The sequence below is a fragment of the Mobula birostris genome, chromosome 18 (assembly GCF_030028105.1).
Source record: "Mobula birostris isolate sMobBir1 chromosome 18, sMobBir1.hap1, whole genome shotgun sequence".
In the NCBI taxonomy this organism is placed as follows: domain Eukaryota; kingdom Metazoa; phylum Chordata; class Chondrichthyes; order Myliobatiformes; family Myliobatidae; genus Mobula; species Mobula birostris.
The window spans coordinates 40,385,067-40,411,007 of NC_092387.1; the positions used below are offsets into that span (position 1 = coordinate 40,385,067).

Sequence of the window (25,941 nt, forward strand, 5' to 3'; positions counted from 1 at the left end):
TCCACCTACCTCCAAATGACTTGCGGGTTGGTTGGTTAAATGGCAATTGTAACTTGCCCTAGGTGCCTAGGGGAGAGACAGAATCGGGGGGGGGGGTGGGGGGGGAACTTGTAAGATGAATAAAGGACTAGCATTGATGTCTGTTTCATGGTCCACGGCTTAAAGGTCAATAAGATCTGGTTACAAAGTCCCCAGCCCCACCCGCAACATGCAGCGATGGCTCTTCCTCAAAGAAACTGCCCCCATTTTAGGAATGACAGCCTGGAATGCAGCTCAAGAGGGATCCATTATAGAAGTAACTTCCTGTCTAGGCAAACTGCCATGTCCCAGAGGTTAAAGGGACAACATCCTTTATTTGTCCAATTGTTGTCTGAATCAGACCCTGATGTAAACTTAGCACAACATTTAAACATTCAAACACACCCTCACAGGTCATGAGTGACGTATGTTCCTTGGCTTGGGAACATTTGTACTCCCTATCATTGCCAATGATGTACTCATGTCTCAAGATGAGCCTCCATTTGCTGACATTTCTGAATGAACTCTTTGGAGGATTATCTGGAATAGATCAGCCACAAACTAATTAAAGCTATTCTCAGAATATCATAAAACAGCAAATAATTTATAAAAGAATCACAGTCTTAATTTTGCCACAGAGGATTAAAAATTGGCACATCTTGGTACATTAACATTACATGAAAACATGTTTAAATGCTGCAAAGGTTAGGCAGCCTTTGCAAAATTTAAATATATTTTGAATTTCATACTCATTTACTGGCTTCGGTGTATATTTAGTCTTTTATCAGTAGTATCGACATTTGAAGTTTTGGTTCTCAAAGAACCTTATTACAAATATTGCAACCATGGTACAAATTCTACTTCATCTGTGTGAAAGGTAGAGTAGTGATCAGAACATAATGAAGTCGAAAATACTAAACCACCTTCAAGCTGAAGTTAATATTTCTTTTCTGAACTTTTGCCCCCATTTTCATTGTCCTAGATATTTGATGTGGATGCACAGTTTATACCAAAATGAATTACTGAGGAGTTTTTGAACATGAGATGCTTCTGGGAACCTGATTCCACTGTGAGCCTTCATTTCAGAGCACCTTTGGGAAGCTCCTGTTCTCTGAGAAACACACACAAAGTACTAAAGGAACTCAACAGATCAGGCAGCATTTATGGAGAGCAACAAACATCAACTGCTTATTCCCCTCCTTAGATGCTACTAGATCTGCTTATTTCCTCCAGCACTTTGTGTGTGTTCTTCAGGTTTTCCAACATCTGCAGAATCTCTTCTGTTTAGAATTCTCTGAAACTGCTCCCAGATTTCGTTATTGGCAAACTTTACTACCTTTTTGTTGATTTTGATAGTACTACAGTCCACCTGCTCTCATACAAAAATATGAATGTACAAATTAGGACCAGAAGTAGACCACTTGGCCTCTCTAGCTTGATCCACCATTCAATAACATCTAACCCTCTGCCTAGCTTTCACCCCCTCTACCTCAAAAATAGTTGAAAACTCTTCTTGCATGTGCTTTAGGGAAAAGATTTCCAAAGATACACAAAGAGAAATAATTTTGCCTCTTTTCTGGCTTAAATGGGAAACCCCTTACTTTTAAACTACAATCGGCCTGTCCTCGTTTTTCACCCCACCGATTCCAGGTAAAAGGTTTGGTTTTTAATCATGTGATCCAGTAAGCATCCCTTGAAGATTGGCCCAATGAATCTAGTTGCCTTAGTGACATTCTGATCAGCACTGATGAAGTAATCATGAATCAACAGCAAATTCATTTTTTTTTCTCTGGTAAACAAATCACTTGGTAAAGGGCCTTAAAATTTTTAAAGGGTTTGAAGGAATGAATGTGGAAACATCAGGTGAATCAGCATTATAAATGAAGTCATTCATAAATTCAGAAAAATATTCAGGGGAAAATGCTTTAGAACACTGAAGATTCTGGATGGCGATGACTGATGATAGAGTCCTGGGGGAGAAACGAACAGAAGGAGGGTTGGATAGAGTGAGACAAGAAATATGTGGTGAGCTGAAAAGTTGCTTGGAACCACTTGCAGAGGCAGAGATCATCAGATGAGCTGAATGCCCTGTTTATGTGCAGTTCATTTAATACAATTAGAGTGCGACCTAAGGCACTGCAAGAAGCAAGGTTCTCTACTGATCCCATATGCAAGGAGCAGTGACCAGTGAATAGGGTGTGACAACATGCTAGTTATGCTACTGGCATAGTAATCCTGAAGGCTTGCCTATGATTCGCTGAGAACCCCTCAAATCCTACCTCTGTTACTGAGAAAATGGATTTAATTTAACCTTAAAGCATTTGAAATTTTTAAAGAACTGGCATTGTTGACAAGATCTTATGAAAACCCCTTTGGTTCACTAAGGAATGAAATCTGCTGTCACGTTACAGTCTGGCCTATAATGACAATTTACAGTCTATGGTTGCCTCTCTGTAAACAATTGCTGGATCCCAAGGGTCTTGGCCTGAAATGTTGACTGTGTATTCTCCTCCATAGATGCTGCCTGACCCGCTGAGTTCCTCCAGCATTTTGTGTGCGTTACTCCAGATTTCCAGCGTCTGCAGGATCTTTTGTGTTTATAATTGTACAGGGTGTAAGTTTGGGATAGAGCCACTCTGGGAACTTGGACTGTGTTGTCAGTGCACCCTATTGGCAGGGGTTCTAAGAAGCACCAGCAGAATCAAGATACGGGTCTGGGGATTCACATTAGTATAAATGAGGGATGGATGTTGACCAGGAAAGTTTAAGTTCTTTAAATAGCTCCAGCGGGTGACATACAATCATCTGCAAGCAGATAGCTGCTCAATTTAACTCCTTGTTGAACTAAAGCTTTAGCTGGTTGCAGAGCACCCGTGTCAGAGAAGGGAGAACCACAACTGTGCCACTTTGCTCAATGGGTTGTTGTTAACTGACTTTGGTTAATATTGGAAGATCTCCTCGGCTGCTGAAGTCATTTCTACGCCTCCTTTGAATAAGACAGAGAAATACTGGACAAACTCACTGGCACTTTCCAAAGAGGAATTAAAACCGAAATGAAAATGACACAGTGAAAAATTCAGTATTAGGTCACAGGGTAAGTATCAGCCTTGGTTTTATTCACTTTATCACTTTGGCTCCAATGAAACTGAATCTACAATGAGAGCTGATACCCTCACCTTGATGTAGTTAATGCAAGCAGCCAATAGTGAACAATCCCCTAACCTGGTTCTTTAGTTTACCCTCCCAGATGGCACTGTCCTGTGACCCAACACAGACTTGATGGGCTGAATGGCCTCTTTTTGTATCATAAGCAAATGTAAGAAATGAAATAAGGACATCCACCAAAAGCTTTGCAGTTTCTGATCGCAGAGGAAACACTAGCGGAAAAGCAGGCTGAGTGTTACACAGATGTGCAGAGCTTGTGCTGCTCTAGAATAGACCATTCAGTGAAGTAGTTTGTGCCAGCATTTTTACCTCATAGCAGCCTCCTCCCCTCTCTCCCTCAGCTCACCCTTCACCTCCCCCTTTTCTGCCACATATTCATCTTGTTTCCTTATGAAAACATCTAAGCTATTTGTCTGGACCACACTTTGGTGCTTCATGCTAGATGTAAACAGTTGATATATGGCAAGTAATTCATTCAAAAATACGCTGACTTCCCTGATGGCACTCGAGAGAGTTGTGTGAATTTGCCATTGCTCTCGCACAGGAAGAATGTCAATGGGGGAGTAGACTAATCTTTTACAAAAAAAAATTAACATTCCCAAGTAGGACTGTAAATATGTCAGTGAGCTTTGCACATTTCACTCATAACACTTCCAGTGTTCGCCTACTCTTTTGCATCTGATGGCGGAAGTGAGTCTTGGGTACTCTACACACAAAGGTATTCTCTGTATTTAAATACAACTCCTTCATTTCAAATTACACATGCTGCTTATTATCATTGGCTTTACATGATGGAAAATGTGTTGTTTTGCGGCTGCAGTTTAGTGCAAGTTCATGCCACGGAATTGAAAGTGGCTATGCTTTGTAGTGGTGGGAGTGCAGACATTTCACAATATGGTGGGGTTGTTAAAGGATACATCCACATCAATTTCCCTGCAAGCAACAGAAGTGCTTCCTCCCTCCCTCACCCCTGTTCAGGACCCCAAACAGGCCTTCCAGGTGAGGCAACACTTCACCTGCAAATCTATTGGGGGTCATCTATTGTATCCAGTGCTCCCAATACAACCTCCTCTACATGTCATGAACAGGGGAACCATTTTGTCAAGTATTTCCACTCTAACTGCCAAAAGTGGAATTTCAACCAACCATTTTAATTCCAATTCCCTTTCCAGTTCTGACATGTCAGTTTATAGCCTCTCAGGGTGCAGGAGCAATACCTTGTATTCCATCCGGGTAGTCTCCGGCCTGATGGCATGAACATCAATTTTTCCTTCTGGTGAAAACGTTTTCCCTTCCCCTTCCCTCTTCTTCTATTCCTCACTATAGCCTCTTAACTCTTTGCAATTCTCCCTGGTGCTCCACCTTCTTCCCTTTCTCCTATTGGCCACCCTCCTCTCCTATCAGTTCCTTCCTCTCCAGCCTTTTACCTTTCCCATCCACCTGGTTACATCTACCACCTTTGAGCTGTCCTCCTTCACTTCTGCCCACCTTTTTTACTCTTGCTTCTTCCCCCTTCCGTTCCAGTCCTGATAAAGGGTCTAGGCCAGTAACTTCAACTGTTTATTCACTTCCATGGGTGATGCCTGACTTGCTGAGTTCCTCCAGCATTTTGTGTGAGTTGCATCCATTTCAATGACTTGAAGGAAAGAGATGAGCACTTCGACAGAAGGATACCTGGTGCTTCACTGTACTAGAAACTGTTGAATATCCCTCCTATTCCAACTAAGACCTGTAAGACTACAATTCCTTGAGGTAGAGCCCCTCATCCAAAGAGAAATACTTCATATCTCAGCCCTGAATGGTGCCAATGCCACAGTTGTTCTTGACTTCTCCTTTCCAACAGTAACTACTGAACAGAAGTAGTAATTTCCCCCTCTCATAGTCTAGGACCCAAGTAATATTGTCCACAGACTTGATTCAGGTAGCAGTGCAGTTAAGGTTAAGCCTAGGATCTCTCCCAGGTGCATTCCACCACTTTAACACACCTGAAATTATTTCCTCCCTTTGAGGTGGTAAAACTTCACCAATAGTATTAATTTATCAGTCAATAATTGGCATTATAACAAAGATGGCAAAAAGAGGTGAATAGTTGACATTTTGGGTCAAGGCACTTCATCAGGATTTCATTAAGGACCCTGACCATCTGGGACATACCCCCTTCTCATTAACACCATCAGTTTGGAGGTACAGGAGTCTGAAGACCCACACTTAACATTTTAGGAGCAACTTCCCCTGCTCTGTCATCAGGTTTCTGAACGGTCCGTAAACTCGTGAACACTACCTCACTATTCCTCTTTTACAATCTTTATTATTTATTGTAACTTACAGTAATTTTTATATTTTGCACTGTACTTTTGCCAAAGAACAAGAAATTTCATGACATATGTCAATGATAATGTACTTGAGCACAGAAAAAAACCAGAGGACATGGGTTAAGGGTGAGGGGGGAAAAGTTTAAAGGGAACATTAGGGGGGGCTTCTTCACACAGAGAGTGGTGGGAGTATGGAATGAGCTGCCAGACGAGGTGGTAAATGCGGGTTATTTTTTAACATTTAAGAATAAATTGGACAGATACATGGATAGGAGGTGTATGGAGGGATATGGTCCGTGTGCAGGTCAGTGGGACTAGGCAGAAAATGGTTCAGCACAGCCAAGAAGGGCCAAAAGGCCTGTTTCTGTGCTGTAGTTTCTATGGTTCTATGGTTCTATGGTAACGCTGGGGGAACTCAGCAGGTCAGGCAGCATCAATGGAAATGAATAGACAGTTGACGTTTCGGGCCAAGACCCTTCTTCAAGACCACTTCAAGGATAAACCTGATCTGATTCTGACTCAATTCTTCATCAGGCTTTCCAGTCCTGATGAAGGGTCTTGATCCAAAATGTTGACTGTTCATTTCCCTCCACAGATGCTGCCCGACCCACTGAGTTCCTTCAGCTTCATTGTGTGCAGGATCAGATAGTATCTGCAGTCTTTTCTGTCTCCTCTGACTAAACAAGGTGTTGGTCAACAAAAGGGGTTTTCCATGGCCTCAGGGAGGCATGGAGCTATGGAGCACAGAAACTGACTCTTCGGCCCATCATCGCCATGCTGACCTTTTCGTCCATCTGCACCCATCCCATTTGTTCTCGTTATGGTCATAAAGAAGGACATTGAGAGCAGAGAGCTCTAAAGGGGGAAGTCAAGAGTTTAGGCCTTAGAGCTAAATGCACAGCAGTGGAAAATGTCAAATTTCCCAACCAATGCCAGTGACAATAAACCTGATTCTGATTCGAATTCTGGTACAGCAAAGGAAATCATGGGAGGCTGGAACTGAGGGGAGAAGGGAATTCTCAGAAGGTCTCGCGGGGCATTGTATGGATAGGATCAGGGCTGAGGGATAATGACAGGGGATAAGAATCTTACAACTAAGGTGGTTCTCCTGGCCTGAGAGCCAAGGTTAAGAGTGATGGGTGGGTGGGTAAATGGGACAGCACCATGTAGGATAAAGGGTGAGCTTGAGTTGATGTCGAAGGAATAGAGGAGGCCAGTCAGGAGAACATTGATAGAGCCATTCATTCATTCATTTATTTATCACACAGAGTGAAATGCATTGTTTGTGTTAACAACCAACACAATGATGCGTGGGCGCAGCGAGTGTCATCACACATTTTGGCGCCAACATAACATGCCCACCATATTTGCCGAACATACAAGCAACAGCAGAACCGCAGCGACAAAACAACAACAGCAAAACAGGCCCCTTTCCTCCCACACCCGTCGGTAGTCGTCCAACCCGAGGACAGGCCATCCCTGGACCTCCAGCCTCCAGCTCGCTCGGGCTCAAACCTTGAGGTAAGAGTATATGGGTGTATGGCCAACACAGGCGTGGATATTTGGAGGTGGTAGTGGGCTATTTTTGTGACAGACAGAAAAAGCAGAAAGCTGGTCCATTGTGGCCACACAGCTCTGATGTAGTAAAACATGCCACCCAGTTCACTGTCAATGAGATAGACACAGGCTCTTCCTCAGGGAGTGACCAGGGAGAGGCATGGCAATGTTCCGGGCTCCAGAAATTTAACCTTCCCAATGTTTAAAAAGTGGGCTGTTCCACTTCATCCTGGATTGGGTGTTGTACTATATCTCTGAAGGGCCCAGAGAGGTAGATGCCAGTCGTAACTTTGGGAATGCACTGCAATATCCCCTGCACACAGAGGGATAACAGAGTGCCAGTATAGATTCAACAAAACATTGACCATTGTTGGAAGCAAGCTTTAGATATCCACAAATAATTAGTAAACTGAAAACCTTTTCAAATTGTTAAGTGCAGCCTCGTAGAGTTAAAAGTCCCTAAGCAAGCTTCACATGTCAATGAGATCTGGTATTAATATACTGTAGATTTCCTTTTCCAAAACTGCACATTGCCATTTAATGAAGAATTTAACAAAAATATTTTGAATTTCTGAGCAGCACTGAATCGGCCCTCAGAAAGAGAAGCTTACCTCCATTGAAGCCTATTCTCTTCTTGATGTATTTTCCAGAGAAGAAAGGCATTATTGTGAATCTGCTAGATATCAAAGGCACAATAGATGTCGTCTCCCTCTCTCTCTCTCTCTCTCTCTCTCTCTCTCTCTCTCTCTCTCTCTTGTCTCTGCTGCTCTAGTATACAGGATACAGTCTGAGACAAAATCGACAGTCCAGAGGCAATCCGATGCTATCTTTTAACTAGAGGTCACAGCAGAGAAAACATTCCCAGCTGAGTAGTGAGAACAGAGAAGCATGGAGTAGCTGTGTGCTCTGTAAATCCTGCTCGTTCAAATCAAAAGTCACACTGGGGAAGTCCAAATGATTTTTGTGAAGACAGATCATCGGCACGCAGCCGCTCTCCGTTACTCACTGTCTGTGCTGTGAGATATGTGTGGGTAGAATGCCAGACACCAGACCCACTGGTGGGGAACTCACACACTCATCTCCTTCACCACATCTATCTTCATGCAGACAAAAAAAATTAATGGTCAGTTTCCTATTGCAAAGGCTCGTTAGAATTAATGAGGATTGTTGTGGGGGGTGAGGAGGGTGGAAAGGAAGAATTGTGGAGGAAGAGATAACAGACACAGACACATACAGGCACACACAGACACACAGAAGTATGCTGGAGTCTTTTATACTTCAGCTGTATTGCATCCCAAAGTTGCTGGGAATAGAGAGACTATATTCACATAGACCTCGTAAGATAATTTTGCTACAATGGAGAATGTCAGGCTGTGGTTAGGAGGTAGCTGATCCATTCCTTATGAAAGGGATCAGATATCTTCCATTTCCTGGCGTACTAAACTAGACTCTTACACTTCCACTGTATTGCATCCAAAAAGTGAGAGACTATTTTCACACATTTTACAAACATCAGAGAGAACTACAGTCGACAGGGAACTCGTGCTTTTTGTTCCTTGAACACACTGCGATATGAATGAGTTCAGCACTGGCCAGTCACCAGCACTTAGCCATTCAAAGATCAACTCTTCTGATAGGACATAAAACTCTGTGAAAAGCTGCAAGTTGCATCTGACCATGTGGGATGCCAGAAATCAGATTCTGGCCATAGGGTCTCACATTTTCTGAGCGGCTGAGAAACCTGCCCACCACCGTTACACCTCAAAGTCTGAAACCTTTCGCTAGAAAGAGACACAAGAGACTGCAGCTGCTGGAAATCTGGAGGAACACTCACAAAGGCCCTGGAGGAATATGGTGGGTCAAGCAACATCTACGGTAGGAAATGGACAGTCGACATTTTGTCTTAAGACCCTTCATCTGGACTAGGTACCTGGGTGTTAACTAGAAACTGAATTGTTGTTTGCAGAGGCATTGCATGCAATGCAAAATAATTTTGAAGAAAGACAATGTGAGTGAAATTTAGGGACTTTATGCAGTGTCCATCCACCAATCTCCCAACTCTATATAGCTCACACTATATAGCTAACCCATAACTATAGATTCCCAGTCTGAACGAGACTCAAAGCCCCTAACCCACCAATCCCTACACCTCACTATTGACTGCTGTCCTCCCCAACTGTTTTAAGGCCTGTACAGAAGCTCATGATGACTTGGGCCTTGTCCACTACTGAATGTCATGTGACTGACCTCCCAAACAATAATTGGGCATGTTGCAAACACAAGCATTTCTGTAGGTGCTGGAAATCTTGAGCAACACACAGAAAATGCTGGAGGAACTCAGCAAGCCAGGCAGTATCTATGGAAGGGTATAAACAGTCGATGTTTTGGGCCGAGACCCTTCTGCAGGACTGGAGAAGATGGGGAAGAAGGTAGAATAAGAAGGTGGGGGGGGGGGAGGGGGAGGAGTACAAGTTGGCAGGTGATAGGCGGGACCAATTGAGGGGAAGATAGCTGGGTGGCCATGACTGTTTACCTGGCCTCTGTGGGTTATTAGTTTCACTCTGAGTGCAGTGTTGGTCAAATTGCACCCCTACACTCCAAAGATTGTTCCTCTTCTGCTTAAGTCTCCCCCACCTAACTTACATAGTGGATTGCCAAGAGAATATGGTGTGGGTTGTTAATAAGCACCTCTCAGAACTGAAGAAACTTTTCTGATCTGTGACATGAGCTAACAGTACTGCCTGGAAAAATCTTCTAAAAGTACATCATTGCTTTAAAGCATTTTGGGGTTATGAGGCTACGATGTAGGTACAGGATTTTATTTTGTCAAGATACAAAGAGAAGGGCTAGCTTGCAATAAAAGTATTCCTTCTCAGCCTTTAAATATGTAAGTTCCCTGGTGTCAAGTGATCAAGTAACAGTATGCAGAAAGAAGAGACATTAGTCTTGAGTCACCGCAATCCATGCATGTGATTCATGACCAGCACCGAACCATTTTAGTAGCTTCAAGGCCTGCACAATTTATTGGACAGAAAGCTCAATGTTTGTAAGGAATGCCATGATTCATACTGGTATTTCCAATGCTAAGTACTATGTGACGACAGCAGACTTCCTGATAGGGCTTGGAGAGCCTGAGAAATCATGAGCCCTTTGGCCCATCTAGTCAATGCCAGCAGAGGTTCCCTCAAAGCTAGTCCGATTTTCCCAAGCTTGGCCCATATCACTGGAAAACAAATTTTTTGAAATATTTTCAGAATAATTTTTTTTTGGTTATGATAGACCGCTTGAAGCTGAGCACAAATATATTTTCAGACTGCATGTATCATGTAGGAATTTGGAGAAACAAGAAATTAACTTTTATTGCATATAAAGTGTTTAATTGCATAACAGTGCTGATGTTTTGTAATAGTTCAACTAAGCTAAAAATATTTTGTTGATGATTTTCATTTGTAATCAGTGTCTGAAGCTTCTCGCTTAAGTGCCCAGCAATAATCAGTCAGCAATGATGTATTCCAGTTGCCCTGATACTGTTTCTCCATGGCTGCAATATCCTGCTGGAACCTTTCACCATGCTCATCACTGACAGCAACAAGATTTGCGGGAAAGATGTCTAAATGGGAATACAACAAATGCGCGGAGCCTAGGATTTGTCTTGGTCGCCAATTTTACCCCTGAAGTAGAGCTCATAGGCTTTCTTAATAAGAGGAGTCATGCCCATGTCTTTGAGATTTAAGCGTATACTTGACACAAATGCAACAGAAAGTATCGCAGCTTGTTGCAACATTGGTGAGAGACCTTGCTAACCCTTCATTGTAATGGAGGTGGTTGCAAGTTACAGTGAAAGAGAATAGGTAATAAGTTACAGGCAAGTGTGAAGTGAGGGAATTGCTTCAAGGTCCTGGATAAAATAATAACATTATTATTATATTGATCTAATATACCGATGATTATTATTATTGTTATTATTCCGATTACTTGTTCTCAAACTATATATAAACTTGTAACATCGCGTGTCTCGCAACTGATCACCACTCACTCAGGTAACCACAATATATGCACAGAAGAGCAAAAGGGATGCTGCTAGGCTATGCAAGGATGTAAAGAACAACTGATAATAGATTCCATAATTCTAAGTCAAGCCTGGCAGAAAAGCAGGAATCTTTCATGTTAACACAAACACGAGGAAATCCGCAGATGCTGGAATTTCAAGCAGCACACATAAAAGTTGCTGGTGAACGCAGCAGGCCAGGCAGCATCTCTAGGAAGGGCTATAGTCAATGTTTCAGGCCAAGACCCTTCGTCAGGATTGAGTCCTGACGAAGGGTCTCGGCCCAACATGTCATCTGAACCTCTTCCTAGAGATGCTGCCTGGCCTGCAGCGTTCACCAGCAACTTTTATGTGTGTTGCTTGCAATCTTTCATGTTATGTTACTATATTGACTACCAAAAGGCATTTGATTCTGTCCCACACTCATGGTTAATAGGAGTTGTTAATATATAAACTACACCCAATATTTGTGAAATTCCTGCAACATCTGATGAACCATCAGTGTACTATAATCAGCCAATCTATTAACAACTAAAAAAGAACAACCACCGTTCTCAAAATAAACTGAGGCATTTTCCAGGGAGACTCTCTAAGTCCACTGTGGTTCTGTCTAGTTTTAAACCTGCTGTTTAATTCACTGAATTGGATGAAAATTGGGTATCAAATCAGAAACAATGAAATGAGCCATACCTTAACACACCTTCTATACAGGGATAATTTGAAATTATATACTCCTTCATCATTAAAGCTAAAGCAATTAATTCAAATAGTAGAGCTATTTTTGAAAGATATAAACATGAACTTTGGACTGGATAAATGCAGAACATTAAACATAAAGAAAGGTGCAATAGAGCTAATAGAATACAAAGAAGAGCAGCAGGAGAAGTGCATGAATATGAAACATATAATTACATTATCTGGGATATCAACAAGCAAAGAAAATAGATCATAGTGTGATAAAGAAACTAAGTTTGACAGAATTTAGTTCAAGACTTAAGGCAATCTGCCAAACAGAGCTCAACAGCAAAAATATAACAAAGGCAATAAACACTTTCATTATACCTACATTAATGCATTATTTAGGCATAATATCTTGGTCCAAAGCCAATCTGAAAAATTTACAAAGAAAAATAAGAACTGAAATGACAAATTTTCATATAACATTATGTACACTCGAGTGTGCTTAGCTTAACACTACCTAGGACAAAAGGGGGGAGAGGAATAACAGACATTAACAATCTACACAACAGTCAGGTAAACTTCTAAGGATGTATTTTCATCACTGAAAACAGGAATCAGCACTCCACGCAATGATACTGTATGCAATTCTGATAAGAAATATACACCACTAAACTTAAATGAGACAACAACCCAGAAAAATGAAGAAATTCTCACTGTTGAAGAAAAAGTTAACCAATGGAACAGCATGACATGAGAGGGCACAGTTTTAGGGTGCAGAGAGTGGTGAGTGCGTGGAATGTGCTGCCAGCAACAGAGGTGGAAGCAGATATGATAGGGTCTTTTAAGAGACTCCTGGATAGGTACATGGAGCTTAGAAAAATAGAGAGCTATGGGTAACCCTAGGTAAGTACATGTTCAAGAGAGGATTGTGGGCCGAAGGGCCTGTACTGTGCTGTAGGTTTTCTGTGTTTCTATGACCCTCTATGGAAGACGTCTCCATGATTTGAGCAGACTAGATGTTGACAAGGAAACGTCGAACACCCGGCTCAGAGTTGGACTCTTCTTCGCAGAAACAGAGGGGTTCCTTGTGGCATTACAGGACCAGGTGGTTAACACAAAAAAAGTATCAAAAATACATAATAAAAGATCAACAAATTCAAGATGATAAATGTAGAAAATACCTAGAAAAAGACAGAAATGTTCTAACACGTTACCGGATCCTGTAGCATTTTAATTCAATCTGATTACTTGCACAGGCACAATCAAGTGGTTAAGATCATTCTCCAAAATCTTGTTTTAAAATACAAACTCACAAAAGAAAACACACCTTACTATAAATACAAGCCTGATCCAATTTTAGAGTCAGAATCCAACAAGTTATATTACGACTGATCTATTATTACAGATAGGACAATCCATTATAACCATCCAGATATAATAATACAGGATAAACTAGCAAGAACAGCTTACTTAACGGATATAGCCATTCCAGACACACACAACTTACTGAAATCAATAGTGAAAAACACCAGAAATATGATGAATTAGAAGAGGGAATTGAAAGACTTTGGAACATGAATAGGGTATATTAAACAATAGCATTAAACAATTAGGGCTACACAGCAATATCTATGTAAATCTTCAGAGAGCCGCAATACTTTACACCACTAGAGCAGTCCAAAAGTTCCCAGCAATTGACAAATGAGTGTGCTTGGCTGTGCTTGCACCTCAGGTTTTACCAGCTTGAACTGAGAAAACATGCTTTTAAATAATAATTAAAAATATAAGCATTTTATACTTCAGTAGATATGGACCTGATCTTTGTGGTATCTTAGAGAAACACAGAAAGATGCAGAGAGATCTTGACATGGAGAGGATGTTTTAACTTATGGGAAAATCTATAACAGGGACTCACTGTTTAAAGATATGAGGGCACCTATTTAGGACAGAGATGAAGTAAGATCTTTTCTCTCAGAGGGCTGTGAGCCTTTGAACACTTTCCTGAAAGGCCGGTGGAAGCAGAGTCTTTGAATACTTTTAAGGTTGAGAAACAAGGAACCGCGGATGCTGAAATTTGGAACAACAGGATACCCTGCAGTTCTGATGCAGGGTTTCAACTCGAATTTCAACAGCCCCTTTCTTCCCACAGATGCTGCTTGTCCCAATCTCTTCCAGTAGATCATTCGTAAGACAGAAACAGATACATTATTGGGTAAGAAGGAAGGGGCTTTAATATTTCCCAGAGATAAGCAGCAATGTGGAGCTGAGATTACAATCAGAACAGTCGTGATCTTATTAAAGGGCCGGAGAGTTGAGGGGACTTGTGATTTACTCCTGCTCCTAATTCACACTAACTTTTCATATTTTCTTCAGCCTATTGATATGGCACCAAACACCACCTATTTATTAATTCTATACTTTTTTCTATTCTTTTATTTATTCTCCCCACATTTTTATTAACTTCACCCAGGTTCTACCACTCAGCTACACACTCAGGATAATTTACAGTACCTACCAACCTGCACATCTTTGGGATGTGGGACGAAACTGGAACACCTGGAGGAAACCTGTGTAGTCGCAGGGAGAATGCGCGAATTCTACACAGACAGCACCTAAAGTCAGGGTTGAATTCAGGTCCCTCAGCCTGTTAGACAGCAGCTCTACTAACTGTACCTTTGTAGAAAAGCTTTAGAGAGTGTAAGATAAAGCTTAGTTTTATTTGTCTCCTGTACATTGAAATGTAGTGTTTCTGTCAAATCAAATCAGTGAGGATTGTGCTGGGAGCAGCCTGCAAGTGTCACCACATTCATCCTTAGCATGTAGGAGGAAACCAGAGCACCCAGAGGAAACCCACGCAGTCATGGGGAGAACGAACAAACTCCTTACAGCAGCAGTGGGAATTGAACCCTGGCTGGTGATCGCTGGCACTGCAATTTGTTACATTAACCACCATGCTACCTCATCCACAAAGCCTCACTTCATAAGTATGGGAAAATGGGAATTGCAATAACTGTTTACACCATTGAAAGTTAAAATCTCTAGTTTCCCCAAAGCTTTGTGTAACTAAATTGTGCTGATTTGAGAGGGAGCGAGGAGGACAGAGAGGGACAGAGGGAGAGAGGGAGAGAGGGAGAGAGGAGGAGAGAGAGGGACAGAGAGAAAGAGCGAGGGAGAGAGAAAGAAGAAGAGAGTACCGTGCTCAGTTCTGGTCGCCTCACTACAGGAAGGATGTGGAAACCATAAGAAAGGGTGCAGAGGAGATTTATAAGGATGTTGCCTGGATTGGGGAGCATGCCTTATGAAAACAGGTTGAGTGAACTCGGTCTTTTCTTGGAGTGACGGAGGATGAGAGGTGACGTGATAGAGGTGTATAAGATGACGAGAGGCATTGATTGTGTGGATAGTCAGAGGCTTTTTCCCAGGACGGAAACGGCTGCCACAAGAGGGCACAGGTTTAAGGTGCTGGGGAGTAGGTTCAGAGGAGATGTCAGGGATAAGTTTTTTTACGCAGAAGGTGGTGAGTGCATGGAATGGGCTACCAACAACGGTGGTAGAGGCGGATATGATAGGGTCTTTTAAGAGACTTTTGGATAGGTACATGGAGTTTAGTAAAACAGAGGGCTATGGGTAACCCTAGTAATTTCTAAGGTAGGGACATGTTCGGCACAACTTTGTGGGTCGAAGGGCCTGTATTGTGTTGTAGGTTCTCTATGTTTCTATGGGGGGGGAGGGGAGAGGGGGGAAGGGGAATGGGGGAGAGAGAGAGAGATGGGAATTGAATTGACAAATTGATATTTACTGATTATTCCTAAAGCTCTTGTAACGGACATTTAATTATTTGTTATTCCCACTTACTGCCTTAAAGCAGGGTGTATTGATGCTGGGGGTGGAAGTAGCTCAAATTGACTAAATTGTAGCCTTTAAGATTCAAGAAACATTTTACCCATCAGTTTTCAGTACGATACAAGTGAAGCTCTCTCTTTCAGTCAGTCAGCAGGGCCGATGTAACAGTGCTGATGGCAGTCCAGGAGTGGGGCTTCTAAAGAAATCTAGAAGGATTGTGACATGATCCCTTTGCTAAATTTATTCCAAAAATGTGTGGCCTGGCAGCCTCGTCTCAAAGCATCTGGATGGTGCAGAGGAAGAAAATTGAAATGATTCTGCTTGTGGATGAACAGAACAGTGAACGCTGGGCAGGTAGAATAATGTATCACATTTTAAAAAGCACTCTGTCCTAGACCTTAAACATTTCCCTCTCTACAACTGTTACCTGACCCTCTGAGTGTTTCCAGCATTGTCTGCCTTTACTTCAGTATCGGACTACCTTATCTATGAGTAGTGAATAGTTTTCATCATGTAAACATGGACATTGTCCTGATAAATGTAAAGTGTCTGTGATTATTGATAAAATTCCTGTTTCACTGTGCTAAGGGTACTGTCGTATTTGCGGTTGTTATTGTGCAAAGGGGAGCTGATGTGCTTGGATGGCAGGAACGTCATTAAGCTAATATGGTGGGCCATAATATCAGACCCCAAAGTGCAGCTGTTACTTGAGAATTTAAGGCAGCTTGCAGCTTGCTTGTTATATCCCAGTGCCTGGTTTGGATCCAGAGGGCTTATACTCAGCTTCAAAGCTAATAGTTCCTGGGCAGAGGGTGAAGAAAAGCTTTCTGAAGTATGCTGGTGGAACCCTCAACTGGGTTAACTGGGGAAGAGTGAACCTTACCCAGGTAACTATAAGGGACAGGAAATAATTTACGTTGTATTTGATCTACTCCAGTTATTCCAGTATATTTAATTATGTTCCGGTGAATTCAAGTGCTCTTTGTGTGCTTTGACATTATTCATAATTTTACTGCTTTAAAAAATATCTTTGTTATTTAATAATACATGAGTGACTTTAAATGCTTGTGAATGTCACTGTGACTTTAACAGTTGGTAAAGCGAGGAGGTGGCCATTGCTGCCATTCTGGGAGTGCAGCCAGCTAAACAGTGGGAGTGGATGTACACTGCACGTGATAAACAGCTGGGAGTCAGCATCCTAGTAGAAGATATGCCTCGGACAGCCGGAAAAAAGAGTGATCTGAGGGCATACAGCTAATGACATCAGATGGCTCAATGTTCGATGGAAGAGCTGGCTTGGTCTAGAACACTTTATTACTTTCTCTTTGCTGTTGTTAGTTCAAAATGCAGATCTTCTCTACTCAGAGGGTGGTGCAAGTGTGGAACGAGCTGCCAGTGAAGTAGTTGATGTGGGTTCGGGTGTATTGTTTGAGCAGTGTGGAAAAGCACATGGAAGGGAAGGGAAGGGTATGGAGGACTATGATCCAGATGTGGATCAATAGACCTAGACAGAATAAAAGTTTGGTACAGACCAGATAGGCCGAAGGACCTATTTCTGTGTTGCAATGCTCTATGCAATGTTGTGCACAAAAAGCTGGAATCTGGGACAGCCCTAAAGTCTATTTTCACTAGCCTTCCTAGCATGGAGAACACCTTCAAACCGTGATGAATAAAAATGATGGCATCCATCTTTAAGGACCAATCACTCAGGAATTGCCCTCTTCTCATTCCCGCCATCAAGAAGCAGTACAGGAGCCTGAAGACACACACTCGATGTTTCAGGAACAGCTTCTTCTCTTTGCGTTCAGATTTCCGAATGGAAAATGAGCCCATGAACACTTCCTCAGTATTTTTTCTCTCATTTTGCACTATATATTTTATTTAATTTTTTATATGTACTTCTTATCGTAATTCATGTATTTTTATTATTATGTATTGCAATGCACTGCTGCCACAAATTTCATGACATATGCCAATGATATTAAACCTGATTCTGGTTCTGATTCTAATTGCTAAGCAACCCAAATACAGTACATTGAACTTCACTGCTCAAAACCTCACTCCCCAGCTAGTGCAAGTTCTAGATAAGGATTGTGCTTAGACACAAGTTGATGTATTACATCTCCACTGTGGAGCGTGCCTAGCACTTCATGAGATGCAACCGGTTTGCCGACAGCAGCTTCCCTCCCACTATCACTACAAATTGTCTTGGCAGTCAGACAACCATGAACAAGACTCTGAGTCCCTGCCTGTAGTGTACAGTAAATGATTCTGAAATCTGTTTATCTGGTGGTATCTGTATGTTCTGATGCTCAAGAACTGAATGAACAAAGCTGACTATTTACCTCCCATAGACCCATGAGAGAACTGACAACTGGTGCTATATGATGGTCACTCTTTGTATTGACACAGACCCACAAGGGGCATTGACCTTGAGGTCAAAATTTAAATAAAAACACTGAAAGTACTGGAAAATTTCAGCAGGTCAAACAGTATCTATGGAAAGAGAAAGTGTTAACATTTCATATCCAAGTCAATTCAGAACTTTTCAGTCTATGGTGCCGTGGGCAGCAGTCATGACTCTGAGAGTAAACTTCATACCTTTGAGTCAGAAGTTGAAGGTTACCAGGCCTGAAAGCTCATGGTATAAATCCAGAATGATACTCCTCATGCTGCACTGTTGAAGGTGCTTTTTTTTTAAAGATTACAAGACCCATCTGTTTTCTGAGGTACATACAATTCACGAGTCTGCCTTAAATAGAACAATTGTCACTGATGTCTTATCCAACAGCTCTTCCTCAATTAGCATCATTAAAACACCTCAAGCAACACAACTCAAAATGCTGGAGGAACTCAGCAGGTCAGGGGAATAAACAGTCAATGTTTCAGGCTGACTGGAGAGGAAATGGAAGAAGTTGAATTCGAAGATGGGGGTACAGGAGAAGGAGCTCAAGCTGTCAGGTGATAAGTGTAACTAGCTGAGGGGGAAGGTGAGTGGGTGGAGGAGGTGGGGATGAAGTAAGAAGCTGGGAGGTGAGACGTGGAAGAGGTAAAGGATTGAAGAAAAAGGAATCTAATGGGAGAGGACAGTGGACAATGAAAGAAATGGAAGGAGGAGGGGCACCAGTGAGGAAACTGGCAGGTGAGAAGAAGAGAAGGGCTGAGGGGGAGCCAGAATGGAGGATGGAAAAAGACAGAAAGGGAGGGGGGAGAATTTACCAGAAGTTAGGGAAATTGATGTTCATGTCATTAGGTTGGAAGCTATTTATATAGAAAATGTGATGCTACTCCTCAAACCGGGGTATGATCTCATTGCAGCAAATTGTCGCTGCTTGGCCTTAACACTGCCATGTGTCGCTGGATTCTGGATTTCTTGACAGTGAGACCGCAGTCAGTCCGTGTTGGCAGGAACATCTCTGACTCCATCACGCTGAGCACTGGATCCCCACAAGGCTGTGTGCTTAGCCCATTGCTGTTTACACTGCTAACACATCACTGTGCAGCCAGATTCGAGGAGAACCTGATCATTAAATTTGCTGATGATACCACAGTGGTGGGGCTCATCAGCAAAAATGATGAAACAATGTACAGAGAGGAGGTCAAACACCTAGAGAGCTGGTGCAGTGATAACAACTTGATGCCTAATGTCACCAAAACCAAGGAGATGATCGTTGATTTCAGATGGTCTCAGCCTGAGCACACACCCCTCAGCATCAGCGGCTCCATAGCGGAGAGAGTGGAAAACATCAAGTTCCTTGGGGTGCAGATCTCGGACAATCTCACCTGGTCCAGGAACACCATTGGGATTGTGAAACGGGCCCAGCAGAGATTGCACTTTCTGACGAAGCTTAAACAAGCATCACTCCCCACTAACATCTTAACTACATTCTACAAAGGTGTGGTTGAGAGTGTGCTGACCTTTTGCATCACAACCTGGTACTCCAGCTGCAGTGCTGTCAACAAAAAAGCCTTGCAGAGGGTGGTTAGGGGAGCAGAGAAGATTACTGGGGTCTCCCTACCTTCTGTCCAAGACCTCTTTCAGAGTCGATGCCTCCAGAAGACACGGTGCATCATTAAAGACCCCTCACACCCTCTCCATGAACTGTTTGTTCTTCTGCCATCAGGCAAACGTTACAGGAGCATCAAAACTAAAACCACAAGGCTACTAAACAGCTTCCTCCCGCAGGCAGTCAGACTGCTAAATAGCTGCTCCACCTGACTCTGCTTTTGGACACTTTTAAATTGCACTAGACACCTATAACTTGATTTTAACTGACATGTGGCTGTTGTGTTTTACTATTTATTGTTATGTTTATTATTTAGTGTTGCGTTTGTTATGTTATGATTGCACTGCTCCTGGAAAACACTGTCTCATTCTGCCCTGCAGAGCTGATGTATGGTTAGAATGACAATAAAGTTTTTTGAATCTTTGAATCTTTGAATCTCGAATAGAAGAAGCCATGGATAGACATGTCAGAATGGGAATTGGAAGTTAATTTGAAATGTCTGGCATCTCATTGTCACATTTGGGAAATATGTTTGGGTACTGCAGTGCTACCTGCAGTATAATGATGACCACACTAGCACATGGCATCAAAACCATTCTGGGAAAGTACTAGGAGTCACTTCCCTGCTGGAATCTCCAGGAACTGGTTCAGGGAAGAAAGTATCATCACAAAATTTTGGTACATGGCTTCAGCTTCTAGTTAAGACAGCCTAAGGTAGTTCAGGGTAAGACTTCACTCTGGAATATCACAACATGAGATTGCCGCATTGCACACTCAGTGGGATCACTTGTGTGGCATTGTGTCAGTCACGGAGGTGTACAAGACAATGTTCAGTGGTGTGCTTTGTGCGCAAGTTTTTCATACCCCAATTCAAAATGAAGGACAATTAGCCTCTTGTTTATTGTTGGGGAAAATATTAGAATCAATTCTTAAAGAAGCAATAGTAGTACATTTGGAAAATCATAATCTAATCATGTAACACATACAAAATGTTGGAGGACCCAGCAAGGTAGGCAGCACCTATGGAGAGACATTTTGGGCCCAGATCCTCCATCTGGAGTAGAAAGGAAGGAGGAAGAAGCCAGAAGTATTTATAATCTAATCATGCAATCATCTTGGGTTCACGAAAGGGATATCATGCCTAATAATGTTTTTGAGGAAGTCTTGAATAGAAGGGGAAACAACAGATGTATTTGGACATCCAGAAGGTATTCAAAAGTGTTAAAAATGATATGATAAGAGCTCACTGTGTTGGAGGTAATGTAATGGCGCAAGAGGATTGGGCAGCTGGCAGCGAACAGTGAGTAAGTATAAGAGGGCCACTTTTAAGCTGTCAACCTGTGACTAGCAAGTTACCACAGGATTCAGTGCTGGGACCACAACTGCTTTCAATTTACAACTTGGTGAAAGAAGTTGACGCACCATAAACAAATTGACATTTGACACATAAAGTAGGCAGGAAGGCAAGTTGTGTGGGTGATACAAAATTTTACAGAGAAGTATTGAGTGGACAAATGGTCGACTAATGAAGTATAATGTTGGAAAGTGTGAAGTTATTCATTTTGGAAGATAGAGCAGATCAATAGATCTGAGGTGATTATATGTGAAACACTCATGTGTAGTGGGTAACAGGGAAGGCAAATAGAGGTTTCCAGTAAGATAGCAACATGTTCGAATGCAGCAGCCTCTCAGGAGACAACCAAAGGTTCACTTTTCTGTTTAAAATGTGTTTCTTATGATCGTAAGACTATACTGGACTCCAAGAACTACAGTTACAGCAGGTCTACTGCATCAGTAATCCATTCGTTGTTCGGAGCTGCTGGCTGGAGTGTTGAAAGAGTCAGTGTTCAGCTTATAGAAGGAGAAGAAAGAGTTTGGCTGCAAGGAGTGGCTGGCAGGTGGGCCAGAGAGGGTTTGGAACTCAAAAGCATTGGAGTTGGTGCGTGAAAGCAGCATGCAGTGTAACCAAGAGTGACTATCTTCGACGTTCCTCTTGCAATCGCAAGACCAGGTTGGACGTTGATAATGTGAGGTGCCAGGGGCCTGCTTCCCTTGTTTGGTGGAGAGATAGGTAATGAGGCAGCAGCATGGCCTCGATTTTAACAAGGACTAGGCCTGAAGCTGATTTGCCTGCTGTTGCAGTCCAGGTGAGATAATGCTGGAGGCGGTGTAGCATGGAGTCTGTGTTCAGTTGGGAGCTGGCCTCTCCCATCAGTGCTGCCCTCCAGTGTTCGACTAGTGGAATGACAGGCTGGATTGCCAGGAGCGGTACCATCAATTTGCAAGTCGCTCAGGGACTTGGACTATACATTTGCTTTTTTATGTAATGATGTGTGTTATTTTCTCTTTCTCACTGTTTTGAATGTAGGTTATACACTTTGGTCTCAGAGGAACACTGTCCCGTCCAAATGTATCCATGTATGATTTGAATAATAATTAAACTTGATTTGATTTGCTTTTGATTGTTGACCATTATTTCAAGGGCGTTAGAAAATAATGGGGAAATCTGTCAGACACAATGTCCCCTCTATGAAGCCATGCTGACTGTACAACTGGATCATGATTTTCCAGATGTACCGCTATTAGTTTGTTAATAACTGATTATAACATTTACTTCAACAATAAATGTGTGCGATAATGAAACTATACAAGACACAAGTGAGACAACATCTACGGTATTGCATAAACACAAAAGAGTCTGTAGATACTGGAAGTCCAGAGCAACACACACAAAATGCTAGACAAACTCAGCAGGTCAGGCAGCATCTATGGAAACGAATAAACAATTGACATTTTGGGCTGAGATTCTCAAAGCTCTCAGCTTGAACCAGTGTCTGTTTATTTGTTTCCACAGTTGCTGCTGACCTTCTGAGTTCCTCCGGCATTTTGTCTATGGTACTGAAAACAGTTTTGCCACCCCTTTTAAAAATAAGATATTCTATAATTGGGTGTGGCTCAAAGAAGGTTTACTAAGATGATCTTGTGTACAGGAGGTTGTTCAATGAGGAAAGTCTGAACAGATTGGAGAGTCTACCCATTGTTTAGCTGAAAAATATCCTGTTCGCATATATCCTGTTAAGTCCCAAAGGAATTTTATAAGTTTCTGAGATTCCTTGGGGTCTTGACTGCCCCTTAAGAGAAAACATCCTGTTAGCTTGTATGGGTACAAGCTAACAGGATGTTTTCTCTTAAGGGGCAGTACAGATCAGAAGACATAGACTTAAAATAAGGATCTCATTTTAGACTGAGATGAGGAGGTATTTCGGAATCCTCCAAGATGCTGACACCCAGGAACTTGAAGCTGCTCATCCTTTCTACTACTGAGACCTCAGTGAAGTTTGGCATATGTTTTCCCAACTTCCCCTTCCTGACATCCATCTCAATTCCTTGGGCTTGCTGATGCTGAGTGCAAGGTTGTTGTTACGATAGCCCTCAACCAGTTGTTACGATATAACTCACTCCTGTATGCCTCCTCATTGGCATCTGGTACTTTACTGAGAACAGTAGTGCCCTTTGTGCATTTGAAGATGGCATTTGAGCTGTGCTTAGCCACACTGTCATGGGTGTAGAGAGAGAGTAGAGCAATGGACTAAGCATGCATCCTTGAGGTGTGCATGTGTTGGTTGTCAGCAAGATGGTAACTGTGGTTTGCCAATGAAGAGGTTGAGGATCCAGTTGCAGTGGGAAATTCAGAGGCCCGTGTTTAGAAGCTTGTTGTTTCATACTGGACACTTAACATATGGTTTGTCAAGCTGTAATAGATAGCAGCAAACTGATGGATAGATGCACCAAAGCAGAGCCGGTGAGACAGTGTCCGCTGAATAACTGGTGTGACAGCAGGCAAAGTGCAGTGGGTCCAAGCTTAGCAGGAATTAATTCAAGCCACAAACAACCTCTCGAAGCAGTTCATTAACTTCAGAAGGTTGCGAGTTTAGATATTTAGATAATGAAGACACGCAGTCCTCTTTTATTGTCATTTAGTAATGCATGCATTAAGAAATGATACATTATTTCCTCCGGTGTGATATCACAAAACACAGGACAGACCAAGACTGAAAAAACTAACAAAACCACATAATTATAACATATAGTTCCAACAGTGCAACAATACCATAACTTGATGAAGAAGTCCATGAGCACAGTAAAAGTTCAAAGTCTCTCAAATGTCCCACATCTCATACAGACGGGAGAAGGAAGAAAAACTCTCCCTGCCATACCCGACCACAGTCTGACTCTGAGTCATCTGAAAACTTCGAGCCTCCGATCAGCCCTCCGACACCGAGTACTGAGCGCCATCTCTGTCCAAATGATTCAAACTCAGTCTCCGTCGCCAACAACAGGCAAAGCCGGGGATTTTGAGGCCTTCCCTCTGGAAGATTCCTGACTGCGCAGTAACAACAGCAGCAAACTGGTGTTTCAGAAATTTCTCCAGATGTTCCTCTGTGCTTTCACATCCATTCTCCATCAAATCAGAATTGTCCACAGCCCCTATTTAACGGATACGATAACATTTTTCACTGGAGGGCTACCCACGCACAACGCGCTGCTCTCTCTCCTCCCGCCTTCCAGTTCGGATTCCAGTTCCAATTTGTCACTCATACATCAGAGCACACAGTGAAATGTTCCATTGAATTAACAACCAACACACCCAAGGATGTACTGGGAGCAGCCTGCAACTGTCACCATACATTCCGGTGCCAGCATTGAATGCCCACCATGTTCAGCAGAACGCGAGCAACAGCAGCAACAGAACAAAGCAAGCAACAAAATCAGAACAAATCTCTTCCCCTTATCCTCACATACACTAGATAGGCCTCAAATCCCATGATAGGCTGTCTCTGGGCCTCCACTCCTTGGCCCAGACTCTTAACCTCACAGGCATCGGGCCTCCAAACACCATTCTCAGTATGGGAGTATGTCGGGTCTTTTCTCCTTGCTGCAGAGAGCTTGGCAGTGCCATCATTAGATATGTTCAAGGTGCTGATGTATTTCTAATTAGCAAGGGCATCAAGGGTTATGGAGACAGAGAAGGAGATTCATTTGAGGAATGTTAACTCAACATTGAATGGTGGAAATGAGTTGAGGGGCTTTTTGAGCTCTTCTGATCTTATGGAGTGGACTTTAGATAAAATTTTACTGTACAATTAGATGTTCACCTATACAGTAGAATTTTCTGTCCAAATATCTAGAAATTGATTTATATTTTGTTTTAGTTCTTCTAAAAAAACACAAAAATGATCAAAAGCAAGCATGCAACAGCATTAGTGTGAGTTTCATCCAGAGCAAGTCTGAAAATACGCATAGTAGCCAATAAGACCAAGTTGGATTCTACCCGGAGATGGCTTGGTGTCTCTTTCCCAGAGGTAGCGTTGCAAAATGTCCATGAGCTCACCAGACACTCAAGCTGAGCTACAGGCCTATGAAAACACCACCTGTACAGAGGCTTGCTCGTGCACACCACATCCACATACACACCTTCCCAATCCATAGACCAGACTCTGGCCGCACCACACTCTGGATCTCAACTCACATTCCACATGTTAAACTATCAGGGTTTCTAAATGATCAGACGCTGGATTTCTGGAGTTTTAAGTCTTGTGTTCCCTTCCCCCACCCCACCACCAGCCAGGGAGAAGGAGAAGATCAACAAGGACCTACGAGGTGGAAAAAGTAAAGGCCTGAAGAGGAAGGAATCTGAAAAGAGAGGACAGTGGAAAAAAGGGAAGGAGGTGAGGAATTGGAGGGAGAAGATGAGCAGCGCAGGAGGCCAGGAGAAGAGGAGCTGTGGGAGAGACACCATAATAGGGAAAAGACCCAAAATAAATGAGGAGAATGGTTGAGTTTTCCAACATTGGATGTCTTACCCCCCAACCTAGCTAATGGGTAAGGTGGCAGAGATCACCGCCGCTCCCTGACACATCCCCTCCACGGCAAAATCAAGTAACCAAAGAACCTAAAGGAAGTGTAAAACAAAAGCTTTAATTGATTCCACTTTAAAGGCCAACAGTCAACTTTGCTTCGAGTACAGGAATTCTGTGGTTTGAAAAACTGCCAAAAAATGACAGTAGATGTCTTTTTGTAAATATCACTTCCTATGCAGCTGCAGGGTCTGTAATGCAGTCTACCGATGTATCCTTAAGGGCAGCATAACCTCAGCAGCCAAACAAGCCTCATTAAATAATTAAATTCAGGAGGATGCATTTTAACCTTGTCAAGGCTGCAGAATAAACAATAGAAATTGCAAAAAACAACTGCAGATGCTGGAAATTTGAAACAAAATATTGGCGAAACTCAGCACATCTGGCTGCAT

General features: G+C 42.5%; 1 protein-coding gene across 3 annotated transcripts in view; it reads right to left on the reverse strand.

Annotated features, from left to right (window-relative positions):
- LOC140212073 (rho GTPase-activating protein 22-like) overlaps positions 1-25,941 on the reverse strand; it is a 295,845-nt gene that overhangs the window by 110,922 nt on the left and 158,982 nt on the right. The window contains exon 1 of one of the 3 annotated variants that reach the window (XM_072282563.1): positions 7,664-8,068. The exons of the other annotated variants lie outside the window; for them this stretch is intronic. Within the exon in view, the coding sequence (XP_072138664.1) occupies positions 7,664-7,715 (52 nt within the window). The 5' untranslated portion in view covers positions 7,716-8,068. Of the gene's footprint in view, positions 1-7,663; positions 8,069-25,941 lie in introns of those variants that run through there. 3 annotated transcript variants of the gene reach the window in all.